Consider the following 19,785-nt stretch of genomic DNA (forward strand, 5'->3'; position numbering starts at 1 on the left):
ACAAGGTCGAGTTTGATGTTCAACCCTCCGAGCTAGCCGGGTGTGGCCTTTGGTTGTATTCATACTCTTGGTGTATTCATGCATATAACTAAATGGTTTCCCATGAGCAGTCTTTTCCAGAGTTAAAGAATTATTAAGAGTTAAAGAATATTATTTATTTATTATATTATTTATAATAGGTTATATTTTATTACATAACATTTCGTTCAGCATAATCACTTAGACTTACATTAAGGATACATATAGAACAAATAATCAAAATGCTATTCCACACTTTTTTTATATACTCATCAGCGTGAAAATTTTTCAATTAAATTTGGAGTTGCAATTTGTAGAATCTCTTTCTAATTTGCATAGTCATAATTGGCTGACTATGTCATAATCATAACCATAGACATAAGCTCTTGGGGTCAAGTGGATGGATTTATTAAATTCGATTGTCAATAACAAATAGCACGCAAAAATTGGCGATAACCCCCCAAGAGCCTCAACTCAATGGCTAGGTTGTTGAGGATTGATTTAATGAATTAAACAGCCCATATAAATCAAAACCAGACATTAAGACAGAATTTACATTATCACTATTCAGTTCCAACAGGATCTGAATAGATCGGCACTATTCATAATGCTGATCTATTCAATAATAGATCGGCAATAATTCAATAATAGATCGAATAGTTGGATAATTCCAACAGGAATTACCACTATTCAGTTCCAACAGTTAAATCAATACAGTTTAGATTCGTTCAATCTATTTTCTTTATTCATATCTTACCTACGAGGCAAGTACCCATTCAGCATTGAAAAAAACTATTGAAGTTAAGGAGCCCTCCTATGGCACCGTTACGATCCCCTGCAAGATTTTTTATCCTCAGCCCCCTAGGTTTTAACAGTATCCTTTTTGGGTATTTTCATTCAAAATGGCTTTTTAGGTTCTTCCCTAAAAGAATTAAAAAATGACCCCCTCCCTCCAGATTTGAAACAAGCATTGTCGTAACCCCCCCCCCTAACTTCCGTGAATTGGCGCCACTGCTCCACTGCAAGTAATTTGAATAGATCGGCACTTGAATGAGATTTTGACATACTGCCACAGTCCCAAAACCAGATAATGAAGTTGCAAACTTTAATCCCAAACAGAAACGATGGCAGCACTTTCGAACCGTAAGAAAAATGCTCCTTTTTGAAACTATAAATTCTTCTATTGAATATTCTAAGAAAATATTGTGGCGTCGAGGCCAGGGGATCATCATATATCTAAAGAACTTTTAGATTTTAGTTAAACTTCGAATTAAAAGTGCTGCCATCTATCTTGCCTGCTTAAACAGATCTTTCCACTCGAAAGCGAAAACGTGCTTGATACAACAGAAGTTGGTCGGAACAAAATATATAAAAAACATACTAATACATATTATATAAAAATATATAAAAAATATAAAAATTCACTTCAGCTCTGATATTGTAGGATCTGGCTCAAAAATAAGCGAAACAACAACAACCTTTTTTTTTGTTTTTGTGTACATACGGGTATTTAAAATGTACATATTGTACAAAATGCACGCTTTACAAGTGCATTGTAAAGTGTATGAAATGTACATATTTTAAGGTATATCTTCCAATATAAACAAGCAATTTTGCGACAAACCTGCATTAGTAACTTCCACCAAGAAGACAAAAGACTTATATTATTAGATTATATTATTATATTCATTATTATTATTATATTAGTATTATTATATTAGATTCATTAGTCTCAGATCGATGCATTCACAGAACCAGAATTATTAAATTACTTAGATACTTTACTTCTTAGATACTTAATACCTAGATATATAATACCTAGATACCCTTCTTAAAGAAAATTACTTAGATACTTTAATTCTTAGATAATTATATAGATACTTATAATACTTAGATACTCTTCTTAAAGAAGTGTCTCTACATACTCAAGCATAGCTTGTCCTCTTTTTTAAGCGGTTTTAAATCATTTTCCAATGTATTTTGGATCTGAAGAATTCTGTGGAAGAGGATTTTAAAATCTAATCCGTAATTAAAATTAAAGTACAAATAAATTCAATTAAAATCCAAATTTCAAATTCTATCCATAGACAGAACAGAATCCAGCTATAGAGCAATGGCATAATTTTTGTCTTGCCTTAATATATTAAAACCATTGAAAAGCGAAAAAATGACATACTAAAACCTGGACATTGTATATAAACAAGGTCGTATCCAGGGGGGGGGGGGAGGTTGCCCCCCCCCGAAATATTTGTCCGGCTCTGAAAAAACGTAACAAAATGAATACGAACAAATTTTTAATTGATTTTCATTTTATTTTTGTAGTCCCCCCCCCCCGAAAAAAAATATTTTGTAAACCCCCACCCAAAAAAAACATACTGGGTACGGCCCTGTATATAAACAATATAACCTTATGACAATATAACAATATAAACCTTACAATATAACAATATAACTGTATATAAACCTTATACATTAAATGAGATATGATATGGGAAACAATATATGATATATAATGAATGAGAAACAATAAATGAGAAACAAATAAAAAGAAAAGAAAATACACGAAATATGATAGGAGAAATAGAATATGAAACATAATAAATAAGAAACAGATAATTAAAATAATAAACATTACTCAAATTATTTATATAGATAATAATTATAAAAATAGTGTGTTTTATATTTATCTTTATCATAAAATTTATACTATTACAATACAGACAATAATTAAACTAGTCTACCAACATTCAACACCTTGGCAGGCGACATTCCAGATATAAATGCATATTATTATCATTATGAATTTGTTGTTATTGGTTGTTTTTCTTTTTGGGGGGGATATCTTGTCATGGGTCTTGACTTCCCTCTTGTTGTCTCATTGCTGGTTGAAAAAAAAAGAATACACGAGATATGTTAGGAGAAATAATATTAGGAGAAAATGAAACATAATAAATATATAAAACTAATGGTTAAGATCTTACAGCCGTTTTCCTGTGTGCACCGGGCAGTACAGTGTGGGATTCAGGGTCCTTTGTCAGGTCTAACCAATATTCTTTCCATGTCCCTGAGACCTCAGGATAAAAGGAGCTGTTATAATACATATGAGTATCCTGAAAAAAATACATGTATTTGTGATCCAATAGGAGAGGCACCCGCATAGGCAAATAAATAATAGGCAAACAAATAATAAAAACACTATAAATAGCAATATTCCTATGCTCACAAACATCTAGATGGGGTACCGACATATGTACAAGCATAAAACACATTTAAATCCATTTTTCAGTATAAGTCCAACTTTCCAATATATTTGCCACTCTCCCGACGTACTATCCAATATATTTCTCAACTATCAAATATATTGTAAAATTTTCTATTATAATGGAAATTTTCCATTATAATGGAAGAGCCTAGCGTGCTGAACCTGAAAGAACCTCAACATAACTATTCCATTTTACTTCAATGCTTTGAAGGCCGAACGCAAAGAGCAATGTATAAGATATAATGGATGACAACTAAAAATAGAAAAAAAGAAACGACATATGATATTAGAAGCAAATGAAAAAGGGAGGTCAAGTTTGTCTACTGGGAAACAGAACGCCTTCTGAATTTGGTCAGTAAAAGTATAAGGTAATTAGGAAAACTTCAGTTGTTTAAACTTTCTGTTAACATTGGTTCCACATTGGGCTGAATAAGAAATTAAAACTCAAGTTTGTACAGTACGGGAAAAAACTCATTTAACATTACTCAGCAAAATTATAAGTTTAGTTTTTTTTTTTAAACAACAATCTAGTTTTTTAACCTCTTTGCTAACAGTATCCTTGCATTAGGCTAAATAAGAAAATAATGAGAACGGACACTCGGGTTTCCCTTCTAGGAAATAAAACACCATCTACTGTTACTCAGTATAATTATACGGATAATTGCAGAAAACAAAATCCATTATTTTTTTATCTCTGTTAGCATTTGCCTGCATTGAGCAGAATAAGAACCTACTGAGAAAGGAAACTTAAGTCTGTCTTCTAGGAAACAAAACGCCATCTACCGTTACTTGGAAAATCTATAAGATTAAAATAAAAATAAAACTTTTTTTTTATCTCTTAGTAAACATTTACCCTGCATTGGACTGATTGAGAAAACAATAAGAAAGTCTTGTGTTGTAGGAAAAAGAAATACCATCTAATGACGCTTCGTGAAATTCTGAGCTTAATTATGAAAATAAAAAAATTATTTTTCTAACTTCAGTTTCCCCTGCACTGGACTAAATAAGAAAACAATTAGAAAGAAAATTCCGGGCTGTATTATAGGGGGGGAAATTCCATCAAGAGTTACTCACTGAAATTATACCGGTAATTTAAAAAAATTCAGTTTTTTTATCTCCTTTCTCACACTTCTTCTACATGGAATTGAATATTAAAAAATCCCTTGGCTAAAGGGTAGCCTACAGAAGGTATACTTGTATATTTTTTTTTAAACTAGCCTATGTTCCACTTGCTAAATTAACATTAACTATTCTTTTTGTTCTGTACTTTCTTGTTAAGTTTATTAATTCTAGTTCTCTGTATGTTCTGTTGATCTCAGAAGCGGCTGCAATTTAGCCCTTTTGAGAAAACTACTTTCTTTGGTCTTAGTCATAATCATTTACTTTATGATGAATACATTTTAGTTACATTGTCAGAAAACACATAAAACCCACGCAAAAAAAGAAGAAGAAGAACGAAAACACTTGACAGGGGCCGCAAGTCCCTAAATAAGGGTAAACAAATGGGCAAAATAAGCAAAAACTGCCATCTAAAGACGTCAACTACATCAAAGGCCACCTTGACATGAGTAAACGAAAATAAACCGAACAAAGCAAATTTTATGTTTTAATCATATCTTATTAAAGGTTAATAAATAGTATTTTACATTTTGTTAATATTTTCTAATACTTGCTTTAATTTTTTAAAAAATTTCTTAAATTTTAAATCTTGAAGGCTTTTTTTTTGCTTTTTTCTGTAAACTATGTTTCTATTAATTTTCTATATATTTCCTTAACATTTCTTTTCCTTCTATTTTTTCAATTTATCGTTTTATTTAGTTATAACAAAATGATTTAAGAGCCGCCTTAAAGCTGACCTTATGAGGTTGAGAATTAAACGAAGTATTTACCTCTTCAAAAAATACAAGATTGACACACATGTGCGGAAGAAGAAAAGACACAATGTAAGTGGGGTACTGAAGCCAACTCAAACAGGTTAAAAAAAAATTAATTAAATAAAAACAGATATCTTAATTTTCAATTGGAAAATGAAAATAAATGTTCTTCAATGTTTTCTTCCTTGAATTAAACTGAGACTGATCAACTGGAATTATGTCTTTCTAGTCGAAATTTGGGACTTCTGAAACCAAAAACCCTTTTGCCCCAATATGTCGAACATATGACATATGGCGAAAAATGGAACCATCTGAGGCGCATAAAGCATCGACGAAGCAAGGTATATCCAACGAGGACATCTTCCCATTAGGGTTTGAGTGATATATATGTATTACGGTGAAAGACCAAAATCTAGCCTTTCATATTATAGGCAAAAGTACTCTTTATTTTGCGCATTCTGCTTTTCTAGGTACTCTCCCACCACCCCTACAGCAGTTTTTTTCATGGACAGGCTCAGGTATGTACTATTCTTCTTTACGTAATTCTTCTCGACGATTTATTTTACCAAAACGATCTTTTACAGCAGCCTAGAGGTCTCCAGTATATCAATCAATTCTATTATGGAACTCATCCCTTCGGATGTCCCTCCTTTTCTTTCTGCAAAGGCATTATTTCGTCGGGTCTTTCCAATTCAATAATTTTTCTCTCTCTTTATTAATCCTTTCCTAATTTGTATGTCTCTTCTCTTCTTTTAAAATCATTTTTAGCTATATGTTAAATCTCCTTCTAAATCTTCTCTCTGTTAAATATCTTATTTATTCAATGTCCTTGTCTTGTTCCAGTGTTTTTTGTTTTTTTTATTATATATATATATATATATATATATATATATATATATATATATATATATATATATATATATATATATATATAGTGTTTAATTCTTGTTCTCTGTGGTCCATTACAAGCAAAGCTTCTTGGGCCTAGTAACCACTTTACTTTTGTAATAGTTTTTTTCTTTTAGTATCAATAAATTGATTGATTGATTGGCGAATATCGACATTCATCGGTGAATGTCAACATATACATAGGCGCTTGGTGTATGTCCGAAATGTCAGTTAAATATCCTTATTTCTGACTTACACCGGTGAATGTCGACATTCACTATGCACTGATGGTGGATGTTGAGTATTTCTGAGATTTTTTATATTCACTATGCACTAATGGTTAATATTGAGCATTTCTGAATTGTTTTATATTTCTGAGAACCCATTTCTGAGATTTATAACCTTACCTAATTAGTCACCACCAAACCTGCATACGACTGACAAACAGGGTTGCCACCACGGTCAGTTCCTAAAGTGCTAGAATTGCCCAAATATCCGTGCCACAAAGCAATTTTCGGTGCAACAATCAAATGTGATAGAGCTAAAATAGTGTTAAAATAGCACTTTCACGCTACAGGTGACAACCCTGCAAGTGCTACATTGCTATAGATAATGAAATAGTGGTGAAATAGCAGTTTCGTACTACAGGGGGAATCCCTGATGAGAAATCTAACTGGCAAAGCTGACTGAATCGAAGCAGAGAAACGGACTTGGTGGGAAACAGCCTGTTGCCTCCTAATTGGCTCCTTTCTTTTGGAGATTCTCCAGAGCATATCTGCCGTGTCGACATACACCGGCCAGGGTGTATATATACAAGAATGTATATATACTCGAATAAACAAGAATGTAATGAAATATTCAATCTTTCACTGACGTATTGAGTGTTTGTTGGCATTCACCAGTGTTTGTCGACATTCTTCAATTTCGGTCTTTCAAGGTAACATACGCACATCGGACTTCACGGCTGTGCGCACGTCTGAGTGTATTTCTCGGTCTCCCACTCTATCGCCACCCCCAGGGCTACCACTTCTGCACTTTGTGTGGCATTCTCAACTCTCCCGCCAAATGGCGTAGCCAAGATAATTCCGTCTTTTTTCGTCCACAATTTCAGAAAAAAGCTTCTATTTATTTATAGTAACAGTGTATATTATATACTGTTAAGAAGGCTTAAGTGTTTTGACAAAGTTAGGAAAAGGCATCTTTTTTCAGTATGTATTAAGAGTTACAGGATGAGCTTGCAGGAGCTGCTTACATAAGAGGAGCTGAGAGGAGAATGCTGCTCGTATTTTACTTTGACAAATACAAGCATGTACAAAAAGGTAACAGAATATATCACAGATGCATAATTTGACATTTTTAATACTTGTTTAAAACTCTGAAATTAATTTTTGGGGAGTGAATTTTGGGCCTCTCAAAATTTATGGGGTAGCTTTCTTTCATAAGCCGTATGCGCCAGGGTTTCTGCTAGGTAAAATCAAGTCCCAGTAATTCAAGCCGATTCGTAGGAGGAATAAGCTCAAAACACAGGTGTATCCTCCCCCCGAACGCCCCCTCCCTACTCACAAAACACAGAACAAGTTGGAACGAGTCGCTTTTTCATGGGTCAGTTTTTTAACAGTTTGTGGTAACGAACTATAAGTAAGGAGCGATGCGGTTCAATAGTAATCGAAACCCTAAGAAACAGAGTCCTGATAACAACAGATAAATCAAAAGAATTAAATTTTGATGCTTATTCAAAATATATAAAATCTTTCCAGTTGAATGTTATCCATCAAAATTTACGAGCCTGAGAAAATTTGCCCAATTTTCAAAAAAGGAGGGAAACACCCCAAAAGCGACAAACGAGCTTAATGAAAATCGCGCCATCAGATTCAGCATGTCAGAACACCTTACTGCAGAGGTTTCAAGCTCTTTATACAAAGGAGGAATTTTGCATTTTTTTTCCCAGAAAAATGAACACGGATGCTTGTCATTTGTTTTTTTTTTTTTTTTTTTTTTTTCCCAGGGGTGATCGTATCGAGCTAGTGATCCTAGAGGATCGAGTGAGTGCTCATTAGATCGAAAATCAAACACTCTAGTGCCATTTTTAAGTGACCAAAATATTGGAGGGCAACAAAGCCCCCTCCCACGCCCCTTTTTTACTGAAGTCATTTTGTTCAGCATAGTCAAAAGATCCAGTACTTATGTCTTCGAGAATAACTTGACCCCCAAAATTGAGCGGGTCAGGATTGCAAGCTATGACCTTTGCCCATTGGTTACATATAGTTTTGGTTATTGGGAAGTAGGCAGATATTTTTCGGATGGGAGGAATTTTTCTGGTGGGAGAGATTACGTGGGAGGATCTTTCCATCACAAAATTTTTAGGGGGAAGGGAATTTTCCATGAAGGAGAAGCCAGACTTCCCAGTGTTATTTAAAAAATAACCAGAGATTAAATTTAAAAAAAGTTGTTGCAACTGAAAGTAAGGAGCAACATCAAAACTTAAAACAATAAGAAATTATTACGCAGCTGAGAAGGTTACCCCCTCGTCAATACCTCACTCATTACGCAATAATTTTTTTTATAGAAATTAAAAAAAAAAACTTATCATTCTAATAGTTATTCTTAAACAATCAAACAGTTCGTGGTAACGAACTGTAGTAAGGAGCGACCCGGCTCAATAGTAACCAAAACTCTAAAAAATGGAATTTTGATACCAATACCTACATCAAAAGAATCGCATTTTAATGCTGATTTTAAATATATAAGTTTCATCAAGTTTAGTCTTACCCATCAAAAGTTACGAGCCTGAGAAAATTTGCGTTATTTTAGAAAATAGGGGGAAACGCCCCCTAGAAGTCATAGAATCTTAACGAAAATCACACCATCAGATTCAGCGTATCAGAGAACCCTACTGTAGAAGTTTCAAGCTCCTATCTACAAAAATGTGGAATTTTGTATTTTTTGCCAGAAGGCAGATCACGGATGCGTGTTTATTTGTTTTTTTGTTTTTTTTTTCTTTTTCCCAGGGGTGATCGTATCGAACCAGTTGTCCTATAATGTTGCAAGAGGGCTCATTCTAACGGAAATGAAAAGTTCTAGTGCCCTTTTTAAGTGATCAAAAAAATTGGAGGGCACCTAGGCCCCCTCCCACGCTAATTATTTTTCCAAAGTCAACGGATCAAAATTCTGAGATAGCCATTTTATTCAGCGTAGTAAAAAAAAACCTTATAACTATGTCTTTGGGGACGACTTACTCCCCCACAGTCCCCGTGGGAGGGGCAACAAGTTACAAACTTTGACCAGTGCTTACATATAGTAATGGTTATTGGGAAGTGTACAGGCGTTTTCAGGAGGATTTTTTTTTTTGGTTGGGGGAGGGGTTGAGAAGAGGGGGATATTCTGGGGGAACTTTCCATCGACAGTTTGTCATGGGGGAAGAAAATCTCCATGAAGGGAGCGCAGGATTTACTAGCATTATTTAAAAAAAAACAATGAAAAAATAAATATGAAAAAGTTCTTTCAGCTGGAAGTAAGGAGCAGCATTAAAACTTAAAAGAAACAGAAATTATTACCCATTTGAGGGGCTCACCTCCTCCTAATACCTCGCTCTTTATGCTAAAGTATTTTTAGTAATTTCAACTATTTATTCTACGGCTTTTGTGATTCTGGGTCATTCTTAATTAATTGGGACAAAATTTAAGCTTTAGTGTAAAGAGCGAGGATCTGACAAGGGGGCGAACCCCCTCATATATGTAATAAAAATATGAGAATACAAAAGTTCTTTACGTAAGCTAATTTATAAGTTACGTAGATCTTTTACTAATAAAAATATTCGTAAAAAATTAAAAATTATAGTTGCCTTTTTAATTAACCAAAAAATTGGAGGGCAACTAGGCTTCCTCCCCCGCTCTTTTTTTCTCAAAATCATTTGATCAAAATTATGAGAAAGCCATTTAGCCAAAAAAAAAAAAAAAAAAAAGGCAAATTTTGTTTTAATTATTCATCTGCGGAGAGCCAAAATCAAAACATGCATTGATTCAAAAACGTTCAGAAATTAAATAAAAAAAACAAGTTTTTTTTAACTGAAACTAAGGAGCGACATTAAAACTTAAAACGAACAGAAACTACTTCGTATATGAAAGAGGCTGCTTCTTCATCAGCGCCCCGCTCTTTACGCTAAGGTTTTTTACTGTTTTAAAAAGAAGAATTGAGAGACAGAGTCAAACTTTAGCGTAAAGAGCGGGGCGTTGATGAAGAAGCAGCCTCTTTCATATACGAAGTAATTTCTGATCGTTTTAAGTTTTAATGTCGCTCCTTACTTTCAGTTAAAAAAACTTGTTTTTTTTCATTTAATTGGAACAAAAAGTCAAACTTTAGCGTTAAGACCGTATTGAGGTGATATTGAGTGGGGGTATTGGTATTGAGTATTGAGGTGATATTCTAAATATCAATTTTAATTGAGATCCGATAACCAGTTCGTAAGTTAAAATACCTCATTTTTTCAAATTTTTCCGAACTAACCGTCCTTCAAATCCAAATATCAATTTTAAATATCATTTAAATAGGTCCTTCTAAATATCAATTTTCATTAAGATCTGATCACCCATTCGTAAGTTAAAAATACCTAATTTTTTCTAATTTTTCCAAATTAACCCTCCCTCCAACTCTCCCAAAGAGAGTCAATCTTGTCTGGTTACGTCAATCACGTATCTAGGACTTGTGCTTATTCTTCCCACCAAGTATCATCACGATCTCTCCACTCTAAGCGTTTTCCAGGATTTCCGGTTTCCTCTTCCAACTCTCCCCGATATCACCAGATCCGGTCAGGACTTAAAATAAGAGCTCTGAGATACAAGGTCCTTCTAAATGTCAAATTTCATTAAGATCCGATCACTCGTTCGTAAGTTAAAAATACCTAAATTTTTCTAATTTTTCCAAATTAACCCTCTCCCCAACACCCCCAAAGAGGATCTGTTACGGTTATATCAATCACGTATCTAGGACTTGTGTTTATTTTTCTCACCAAGTTTCATCCCGATCTTTCCACTCTAATCGTTTTCCAAGTCAAATTTCATTAGGATCCAACTACCCTTTCGTAAGTTAAAAATACCTAGTTTTTTTAATTTGTCAAACAACCAAATCAGGTACCCCCCCAACTCCCCCAAAGAGAGCAGATCCGGTTATGTCAATCACGTATCTAGGAATTGTGCTATTCTTCCCACCAAGTTTCATCCCAAGCTCTCCACTCTAAGCGTTTTCCAAGATTTCCGGTTTCCAGCTCCAACTCCCCTCAATGTCACCGGATCCGATGAGGATTTAAAATAAGAGCTCTGACACGAGGTCCTTCTAAATATTAAATTTCATAAGGATCCAGTCACCCTTTTGTAAGTTAAAAATACCTCATTTTTTCTAATTTTTCCATTTTACCGAAATAGCTCCCCCCCCCAACTCCCCAAAAAGAGAGTGGACCTGGTTCGGTTATATCAATCACGTATCTAGGAGTTACGCTTATTATTCCGACCAAGATTCATCCCGACCTCTCCACTCTAAGCGTTTTCCAGGATTTCCAGTTCTCTCCCTCCAAATCCCCCCAATGACACTGGATCCGGTCGGGATTTAAATTAAGAAATCTGAATTACGAGATCCTTCTAAATATCAAATTTCATTAAGATCCAATCACTCATTCGTAAGTTAAAAATGCCTAATTTTTTCTAATTTTTCCGAATTAACCCAACTTTATGTAATATTTTTCCGACTTAGTTTCATCACAACCGATCCTAAGTTAAAAATACCTCGTTTTTTCTAATTCTCCGAATTAACCATCCCCCCACTCCCCCCCCCCCCAGATGGTCGTATCGGAGAAATGACTATTTCTAAGTAATCTGGTCTGGTCCCTGATATACCTGCCAAATTTCATCGTCCTAACTTATCTTGAAGTGTCCAAACTACCTAAACTGGGACCGACATACTGACAGAAATTGCGATCGCTATATATCACTTGGTAAATACCAAGTGCCATTGAAACATAAAAAGTATTAAGAGACCAAAAAACGAATGCGATTTTCACCCGGTTGAGAAGAATTAAGATGAAAAGACAAAGCATATCTTTCGGCAAGGCTTTCCGTCAAGCCGTCCGTGACACTTAACAAAAATAGAGAATGAAGCAAAAAAGTTCAATGTAAAACAGAAAAAAATAATCTTTTGAAGTAAACAGCAACAAAACAGAGAAAACCAGATACAGAGGCGAATAAATCAATGGTATAAATATTCTGTAGATCCATTATATAGCAGTATGTATTATAGTATTCTTTATTTTATATCATTTATGATTACTCTTATTTAATTATGAATTTTATTCATTCAAAGTATTCACTAATGTAGGAAAACAGTCTTCCTTTTCTCCTTCTGTCTTTTTTTTAATGTGTTTGTGCTGCTGCATTGGTGATTTCTCTTTTCATTATATTCTTTGCGCCAACAATTTCAATTGAACGCAATGCATTGCGAAAACGGGATCAAAAGCAGAATTACCTCAGTCGTGTTCGTAATTCCAATATCAGTTCCATTAAAAGATTTCATGTGCCTATCAGGATCAACTGTGTATGCATCCTCATATTCTTCTCCTGTCGAGTATTCATCTAAAAAATAGAAACGAATTAGCAAATAAACATGAATGAAACGCTCATTCTAACGTAATTTGGCAGATTCGATATCATAAACGGGGTTTAGCATTAACCAAATAAATCCTTGAGCAACACCATAGTACAAAATGTTTTTATCAGGATTAACTGTTTACGCATCCTCATATGCTTCCCCGGGGGGAGGGAGGGGGTATTCATCTAGAAAATAGAAACAAATGAAAGACCAAATAAAAATGGAACGCTTATCTTAAGATTATTTGGAGGATTAGATGGTAAAAACGGGGTTTAGAATTAATCAAATTAATTCTTGAATAACACCACAGTCATGCTTGTTAGTCTAATACATCTAATCCATAATCTAAATTTATGGTTGATATATAATTTCCTTGGTTTTATTGTCAAACTTGAACCACAGAAGCAGAGGAATACCTTTGTGAATTGCCAGATTTATCAAACAGATAGCAAAAATACTATTCCAAGTTCCAACCTTTACGAAGTTCAAAAAATAATGCCTTAAATCTTCACTATGATTGGTTTTATGACTGGTCATATTATTGGTCACATTGGTTTTATGATCGGTCATCTTATTTGTCATACTAATCATAAGATTAGTCTTAACGCTTACACTAGAAGGTAGAATACAGGTCAACTCAAAAAATTACAAACGGGATACATTATTGACGTTGTAGTTGAGCATGATTTTGAACAAATCTATAAGGGTTACAATACTGTGGCCAAGACATAAATTAATTCATTATTTAACAATATGTTTATATTTGACTTTTTGTGCTTCATAGCTATGAAACAGCGTTATCTTTTATTTAGTTTTTTGTGTCAAATGATTCTGGAACTGCAGCCCAAAAAGGACAATAGAAACAACGGGACGATTCATAGTCTATGAAAAAAAGAGAAACATATTTTGGTCAATGCCTTCATACAGCTATCCTTATGCTGAGTGAATACGTATATGTTGTTTCCACGTACAGGCATTGTTCAAAGCAGTTCTTTCTCTTTTCTTTTTTTATAATAATGTTGAACTCGAACGTGTTCGCCATTTTAAGTATCTTGGAATTTTTCTAGATGAAAGTTTATCTGTCAAAGAACACATTAAAATCTTGTCACTAAAGATATCAAAAACATTGGGATTCTTTCATGGTTCCGCTATCCGCTATATAATATTTTGAAGACAGTTAATTTTTCTCTTGTTCATCCTTATTTCCTTTATTGCACTTCAGTTTGGGCATATACGTTTGCTTCTATTTACAAATCACTACAAATTTTGCAAAATTAAGCACTTTGGATCCTCTCAAATATTGATTTTTCAGCCTCAGTAAGACACCTATAAGGTCTTCTGGTTTATTTTTGATCATTCAGATCCAACTGATTTCTATTCCCGTATTTATCAAGATTTTGTTTTTGATCAACTTCCACCGAAATTTTGTGCCATTTTTACAACAAAAATCACAATTTCATAATCATCCCACATCCATAGATCATATTTTTCATCTCAATTGCGACCAACGCCTAGGGTTGATTTTAGCCTTCATCACATGGAACCAAAAATATGGAACTCTTGTTATTATTGTTCTTATTCCATTTTAGGAAGAAGTAGTGTCAGGTTGTAATTGTTTCTCTTGTTTCATTTTAGGAAGAAGTAGTGTCAGGTTGTTATTGTTTTTCGTGTTTCATTTTAGGGAGAAGTAGGGTCAGGTTGTTATTGTTTTTCTTGTTTCATTTTAAGGAGAACCAGGGTCAGGTTATTATTGTTTTTCTTGTTTCATTTTAAGGAGAACCAGGGTCAGGTTGTTATTGTTTTTCTTGTTTCATTTTCATGAGAAGTTGGGTCAGGTTGTTATTGTTTCTCTTGTTTCATTTTAGGAAGAAGTAGTGTCAGGTTATTCTAGTTTTCTTGTTTCATTTCAGGTACAAGTACTGTCAGGTTATTATTATTTCTCTTGTTTTATTTTGTAAAGATTTAACCTTATAAATTAATGAAAATGGAATCTGCATGACGATTTTTTCGTTTCTTTGTAACAGGCAATGCGCTTAAGTAGGCCATAAGGCATTTGCATTTTCATTTATTAACAGTGTTTATATCTTGTTGTAAATAAAAAGTTGCTCTACTCTTAGCAAAAAAAAAATGAAATAGTTATGAATTTCACAAAAAACTTTGTAACAGGCAATGCGCTTAAGTAGGCCATAAGGCATTTGCATTTTCATTTATTAACAGTGTTTATATCTTGTTGTAAATAAAAAGTTGCTCTACTCTTAGCAAAAAAAATGAAATAGTTATGAATTTCACAAAACCAAACAAAAAAACAAACCACTAGAATATCAAAATGAAGTCACCCTCTAAAGTGAACAGTAAGAAGGCGACTTTTTTTTACTGGCTGTGAATTATCTCGTTTCGTTTTTACATCCCAATGTTTTTTCGTATTGACATTTTAAGTAATGTGGCCTCAGAACTAAGCAAAAACCAAAATGCAAACTATGCAGCCTTCATTACTCTAAAAATCTGTTTAGAAATCCCATCGTACCTTCACCTTGGTCTCACAATAATCTCGCTTTATTTAGAAACTTGATTTTCTTTTTTAAACATAATGAATTTTTTTTTTTTTTTTTTTTTTTTTTTTTTTTTTTTTACTGGCTGTAAATTATCTCATTTCTTTTTTCTAAGTCCAACCTTTTTTCTTTTTTTTTCGTTTTGACATTTTAAGTAATATGGCCTTAGAACTAAGCAAAAACCAAAATGCAGACTATGCAGTCTTCATTACTCTAAAATCTGTTTAGAAATCCCATTGTACCTTCACCTTGGCCTCACTACAGGTTCGTTTTATTTAGAAACTCGATTTTCTCTTTTAAACATAAGTAAAACCAAAATACAAACTATGCAGCCTTCATTACTCTAAAAAATCTCTTTGGAAACCCCATTAAAGCTTCACCATGGCCTCACTATAGTCCTACTTTATTGAGAAACTCGATTTTCTTCCTTAAACATAATGGTCATCTTTTTACTTTTTTTTAATTGGCTGTGAATTATCTCGTTTCATTTTTCAGGGTCAAGCGTTTTTTCATATTGCCTTGTTCAACATGTGTGGCCTCAGGACTCATTTAACTCAAAAAGGAGAAAACCAAAATGTACAAGTATACATTACAGCTCTAAAACTCTCCTCGGTAATCCTATTATAATCTCACCTTGAACTCATTATAATCTCGTTTTATTCGAATCTCAATTCACTCTTTTAACCACGTTGGTTATATTATAATTGTTCCCCTCAAATCAAAGCGGGCTGTCTGACATTAACCCGTGGTATCTGATATTCCCGTGAGGACATGAGGTCATGCATTATTTTGTCATTCATATAGCAATAAAGATATTTCATTGAAATGGCTATAATAATCTCAAAAGTTCCAGGCTCGTTTGATTTAATAACTCAAAATTTCTCTATCCATTTACTACTAAATACTTTTGCTAGTGAATATTTTATGCTATAAAACGTCTTACTAGTTTTTTAAACAGATTTTTTTTTCATGCATCTAAATACGAAAAAAAAAATGTAAAAAAGCATTATTTTCCAAGTTTTTGGGTAAATGACCAATAAAAATTGCCGCAGTCAAGCTTTCCCCTGGCATTTACCATGTCGCACCTACTAGCCAGATTTTTTTTTCATGCATCTAAATACGAAAAAAAAATGTAAAAAAGCATTATTTTCCAAGTTTTTGGGTAAATGACCAATAAAAATTGCCGCAGTCAAGCTTTCCCCTGGCATTTACCATGTCGCACCTATTAGCCCTTAGGTGTTTTGACCAAACAATATAAACCAACGAATTAAGAGATTTGTTTCTCAATTAGTGTTGTTGCATCAATTTACATGATCTTTAAACGAAACGAGACTATCAATAAAAAAGGCCAAACATAGTGAACTTTGACTTTTATCGTTATTATTTTGATTTCCTATCACCCTCAAACTTTATGGGCCTCAACCCCACCCCCCTTGATAAGATCTGTGTTGATTTCTGACCATGTAATCATTTTCACTCCTAAGTAAATTAATTAAATCGATTTGATCTTAAGTTACAAGTGTATAAAACACAAGGACTGGTTGGTACCAACACAAGGTTGGTAGATAGAACGGAATTACCCGTTTTGATCTGTCTGGTGCAAAGTGGACAAAAAAAGTGTTTCGGTGGGAACAAAAGAAGTGAGGTTTATGATCGCAGATTCCCCTTTTTGAACCCAGAATCAGTGATAGAGGGGCCCAGGCGCTCTATATACTTTTGCACCTCCCCCAAGATTTTGACATATACCTAATTTTGGCATGTTTATTCCAAATCATCTATTTTTTATATTTTCATTGCAAAAAAAGTAGAAAAAACAGCAAAATCCCACCCTAAAATTTGATAAATACACTTTACCCTCCCCTCGTATATTTTTGCGATTTGACACCCCTGGTTCCACATTAAAAGGGGCAAAATTGTTGTCATCAAAGACAACCATCCTCTATCCCTTAATACGTAACCACAGTTGTACTTCATTAACCTAAATCTTCTCAAATATGATGAATCTAGGATTTGTTTATACAAACATCCCCCTCCCCACTCCCAATATCGTCTTCAGAAGTTAGGGCCAGGATTAACACTCTTTTCTCCCTCCCGACCTTCATCAAAGATTCCCAAACCTGCAAAAAAATGTATACTTTTCAGATATCTCACTTGACAAAAAAGCACTTGTTCGGCGACCCCTTTCCCGAATTATAGCTCCCCCCCCCCGTGTGCGGGTACAATCAATACCCGAAACAACTACTATTCTAATTCCAAAATTCCAAATCACCCAAATGACGCAATGCTTCTTGGTTTTCCCAAAATACTTTGCCAAGAACGCCACGTGCAAATTCTGACCAAAGTATTAATCAAGATAACCCCACAGCCATAAAAAATGCAAGACAACTTTTTTCTTGTTTTTATTGCAGAAAAGGTGAGGATTTTACATTATATAACACATAAAGCTTACCATGATCATTTTGACACAGAAAACGAAAGACTATATAGGGAAAAATAATAACAATAAGGGTGTACGCATTTGTTGTAGGTTAGGAGCAGAACGATTATAAAATATACAAAAAACGTGGAAGAATTTCTTCATAGATCAGAGATTCTGCTGCTGGTATTCTGCTGGTGGCTAATTCAAGAAAATATTATGTGTACCTCCTTTGACTATGTACACCCATGACTAATAATGTTTAAGATTTACCAAGTAAAAATATAATCTAAGAAACAAAAAAGTTATGTCGAATGACGTATTTAATCACCTTCAAAACATCACTCATTCCACATATCTTCTTGTTTTCCGTATGATAAGGCAGTGTGCTTTCCATTATTGAAAACAATTATATTTAAATTACTTTTTGTTAAAACTAATTACGATATATAATATATTATCGTATATTTATGTTTCATAGTTGAGAGGAACTTTCCAAGAACAGTTAAGTAATGTTTAGAGAATGTATATGGGCATATAAATGGGCAGACCATTTAGACAATGTGTTAAACCGTGATAAAGTTACAAGAAATTATACAGAAAAGAATGAAAAAATTTGTAACAATTCGGAAGTGAAGAAAACTTATTATCTAAAGAAGCCTTAGAACCATTACTAAAAGAACTAAAAAAAATTTAAGCCATAGGTGCTGACATTGTGGTACATTGGGTTTTAAAAATAAGGTGATTGTGAAGTTAGAGATAAATTACCAAAGATTATGAAAATGATTAAACAGGGAAAGTACTTAGCCATTTTAAGAAAACTTTAATTAAATCCTTGCAACGAATTGAGCAATAGCTTGGTTTCTATTGGAAACAAATGACTTAATATAACAGTTTTTAGACTTAGATATGTTCTGAATAAAGTTGTAGAGAAGAACAATGTGATTTTCAGAAGGAAAGAAGATTCAGCCCCCCCCCCCCCCCAAAAAAAAAAACAGCTCTACTCAAGGCCCTATCCAAGCAAGGTACTGAGATGAGTTAATTGAACTGCATATGAGAACAACTACTGCGGTTAAGATAGGAAATGAGGTTGGTTAATTTGGAAACCAGTTTTGTATTGACTCAGGAGGTAAGCAGGGTTGTACTCAACCTCCATTAATGTAGATCATTTAGATGGACCTTGTCCTAAGAAGCACAGGGAAGGCTATAGAAGAGCATGGAATCAAATGGAATCATAGAATCCATTTTGAACTGCCTTGACTTTGGTTATGCAGGTGATTTCAGTGTCCTAGATATAAATGTTAGCAAAATCAGATTTTTTGAAGGATTTGGGAGTTCAGGGTGCAGAAATAAGTTTGAAAACTAATAAAGAAGACTAAGTCGCTTAGGCTAGGAATAAATAAAGGTGAAAAGGTGATATTAGGAAAGGAGAAGAACAATTAAGTAGATAGCTTTACTTACATGGTTACTATTATTAGTAAATATAGTAGATACAGTTAAGATTAAAAAAAAAACCAGAATGGTCAAGGCCCAGTGTGTATGTTCACAGCAGAAAAAAAGTTGAGAAGAATACTGAGATGGTTAGCGAACCAAGATTAGAATAACTGAAGCTACAGTTATAAAAGTGGTAAAACATGGTTCTCAAAAGTGGGTAGTTTGGAGGACAAAGGAGGATATGTTTTCCAGAGGGATTGTTTATGGATTCTTTTGGGCACCCCTTGGTCTGAACTTGTTTCAGACAATAAGTTGTACGAAAAATGTGGTTTTTACGAGGTTGTAGCCTCTTTTACAAGGTTTAGGCTTGACTATAGGTCTTTATTGATAATAACAAGAAAATTTCTTATAGCACTTATTGGAATCAAAATTTTTGATAAACAAGAATCAAATTGCACAACAATATTCGGGTATTTTGGGAACAAGGTTATATCTGCAAGACAAGTTAATAATACTTATATCCTAGGAATAACACAAGTTAAAATACTGTAATAATACAAGTTAATAGTAGTTATATCCCTTTTAATAGTTTGTGGTTTAAATGATATGAACAAGACACATTTGATATTGATAAATATTTATTATCTAAGGTTGTGGCAGAGCAGTCTACTTTAAGTTTTCGGCCAGGTCGTTTCAGCACATATATTTATG

At 33.7% G+C, this 19,785-nt stretch overlaps 1 protein-coding gene across 1 annotated transcript in view; it reads right to left on the reverse strand.

The window, feature by feature from the left end:
• LOC136039173 (plexin domain-containing protein 2-like) overlaps window positions 1-19,785 on the reverse strand; it is a 70,500-nt gene that overhangs the window by 35,798 nt on the left and 14,917 nt on the right. The window contains exons 3-4 of the mRNA XM_065722688.1: window positions 12,553-12,659; window positions 3,000-3,128 (exon numbers count right to left, since the gene is read on the reverse strand). Of these exons, the coding sequence (XP_065578760.1) occupies window positions 3,000-3,128; window positions 12,553-12,659 (236 nt within the window). The remainder of the gene's footprint in view (window positions 1-2,999; window positions 3,129-12,552; window positions 12,660-19,785) is intronic.

The sequence above is a fragment of the Artemia franciscana genome, chromosome 19 (genome assembly GCF_032884065.1).
Source record: "Artemia franciscana chromosome 19, ASM3288406v1, whole genome shotgun sequence".
NCBI lineage: Eukaryota > Metazoa > Arthropoda > Branchiopoda > Anostraca > Artemiidae > Artemia > Artemia franciscana.